The 2,786-nt window shown below is 34.1% G+C and overlaps 1 protein-coding gene across 1 annotated transcript in view; it reads left to right on the top strand.

Moving 5' to 3' along the window:
* Positions 1-2,670, top strand: part of LOC110026316 — a gene marked incomplete in the record, with an annotated part of 3,251 nt that extends 581 nt beyond the window's left edge. The window contains 2 exon segments of the mRNA XM_020727211.1: positions 705-795; positions 2,374-2,670. Of these exon segments, the coding sequence (XP_020582870.1) occupies positions 705-782 (78 nt within the window).
* Between the last annotated feature and the right edge of the window lie 116 nt (positions 2,671-2,786).

Raw genomic sequence — 2,786 nt, 5'->3', positions numbered from 1 at the left:
CTTTTGGCCCTTGCCCTTGAATCTTTAGGAGGCAGGCTCTCCTTCCCCTCTTTCTGTCATGCTATTGGCTTTAAGGATTAGTTATCGTGGTTCATATATTTTATTTATTTATATTATTACCCTCCTCACGTTCAGAAGATATAATTTATTATGACTTAAATGATGATTAAACTGAAAGCATTGTTGCCAATTTTCAATTTGTTAACCTCTCAAATTAGCTTCACATTCTAGTGTATGTAACATTGAGCTCTGCATTGCTTGAAAAGAAAAATCATAGTTTTTATGCGGATAATATTAAAATTAACATAAAAGTCTTGATTTATTTTCTTGGAAGATTTACATACCACTCAATTCTCATATATTTACAAATCTAACACATAAACTTCAATTTATATATATATATATATATATATATATATATATGTTTTCTTTCTCTGATAACTAAAAAGATTGCCTTCTAGTAAACAGTGCTGTGAGCTAAATCCCAACAGTAGAAATTTAAAAGTGAGATGCTCCACATTTTAGGCTCAACTGAAGTTGGAGAAAGCAGCTCTTTCAACTTGTTCATTGTTCTTTCATTTCTTGAAGAAAACTAATTTTTTTTAGTTGCGGAACAAGTCTTTGATTTTAAAATTAATAGTAAACAAGTGCTCGATTTTATGTGAAAAATATGATTTTTTTATATTTTCTTCAAATAAATGCAGGAAACACTCCCGAGATTGTCCCCTCGTCTTGGAGTTGAGTTCATCCAAAAGAAGATTGCGGCTGCATTAGAACAATAGGTTCATTTTGCAGGTGCTATTGCTTTACTCTGTAATTTTAAGTTGCAAGATGAAATCTGTAATTACCTGTCCAGAGTGGATGTTATTTGATTTTAAATCTGAAGGCAATAATTTATTTGCCTTATTGGTATCATTTGGAATAATATTAATGCCATTGTATTTTGCCTTCTCTGATTTCAACTACTAAACCAAACAGAAGCCATTACCTTTCGTGTTTACATAATCATGTTATTCTTCCCCCACTTTATCGGTGATTTTTGTAGAATTAGCTGCTCTGCTTGGGGTTTTTGCTTTTTTTTACGGTTGATTTGTAAATCCTTAGTCGCATGTTTGGTTGTTCATTGGTTAGTAAAAGGATAATAATTTTGTAAATTTAATTATAAAAATTTCGTTTGATGCCTTAGTGATGATGTTGGTGTTGGGAGACATAAATATCAAAAACTAATTCAAGAGATCTGAAGCAAAAGTTTGAACATAAACACGCAAAACAAGAAAACATTGGATTTAAAGTGAAAAAACCCCAAAACGGAGAAAAAATCACAAAGCCACACACACACCAATAAATTTATTATGCAAAAATGATTAAAATCATACAAATTACACCACACTCAAACCTTTTCACAATGTAGAATACTCATCTCATCTCCTTTGAAAAATAGATTTTGAAATCCAACACATTTATGTTACTAAAACCAAAACTTTAAATGAAAAATTTCTCAAAGTGGGTTACCGGAGCTGAGGCGCCGCAATGGGGGCATCAGGGCGTCGCGACGGTGGCATCGATGGACCGCGGCGCTGCATCTAAGCACCGCAATACCATGCTCGCCGGTTTTAAACTCGGTCTAGGTACAGAGGTGTTGTCTTCTGTGCACAGGGCCGCTGCTGGCCCAACGATGTGGTTCTCCTAGTGTTGTAGGCCCCCGAACCTAAATACAGCGTGCCCCTTCCCCCATGTACCCCTTGGTAAACTCACCGTTAAATTTAATCGACAAAATTTAGAACTTGAGTGAATAATTGATTAACAAAATCAAACTCCACAAAATAACATTTGACATTAGTCTGTCCCAAAAAAATTACTTCGATTATTAAGTAGTTTCTTGAGATTGTAGGAGGGCATTATGAGTTTTCTTATCGTGCTTGGTGCATCTATGGGAAAAAATCATCCTATCAATCCCTCTATTGCTTATTTTTCTATGTAGTTTGTGGCGACTTTATCCTCCTAGAGCAGTTTATCTTCTGCCTTAATTCCTCTAAACAGTTGGATTGTTTTATGGGCATGGAGAAAGGACACTTTTTTTCAAAGACTAGAAACATTGGTTTGCCATGGGTTAAGTGGTTTGGACACCATCTCAACTCTTACACCAATTACTCTAGTAAGAAGCAGCATGTGGAACTCTTGGTCTATTTGATTGTAGATATGTAGAATTTGGTTATATTATATATGTTTAGTAAAATAAATTCAATGCATTTGAAGTACTTTTTGGTGTTCGATTAATTGTAGAATAAATTTAGGAGAGTTTTTTTATTTTTTATTTTGATTACTATAAGCATGAACATTACTTTTTATTCTTTTCTTTTACTTTTTTTTAAGGCACAACAACATTAGGTGGGCTTATTGGCAATGGTGGATGGAATCAGAGGTCTGATGATGTGCTGGCATGGGGTGTCATCATGGGGTACAAGAGGTCAAAGGTCTAGCAAGCAACACGATCGTGAATGCAGGTTGTCGCTGGTGATGAAGTGGTGCTGGTATAGGTGCGGGGTGGTGTCAATGCAATGTAGCATGTTTGGATGTCTCGTGTGATATCTAAATGGGCAGAAAGCTTGTGAATTCTAAGTCATTCCAAATTGAACTTATTTGAGCAAATTCAGAATAAATTGAAAATAACTTGAGATTTCAAATTCTTTTATCAAATTACTTTGCATTTTTTTTTCAACTAAACATTTGACATTTCATTTTTTTTTTTTTTGCATTTAATTTACTCTACATGCATTTAATTTACT

Source organism: Phalaenopsis equestris, unplaced genomic scaffold (assembly GCF_001263595.1).
Source record: "Phalaenopsis equestris unplaced genomic scaffold, ASM126359v1 Scaffold000364, whole genome shotgun sequence".
NCBI classification, from domain to species: Eukaryota; Viridiplantae; Streptophyta; class Magnoliopsida; order Asparagales; family Orchidaceae; genus Phalaenopsis; species Phalaenopsis equestris.
This window is presented reverse-complemented; position numbering and strand designations above follow the sequence as displayed.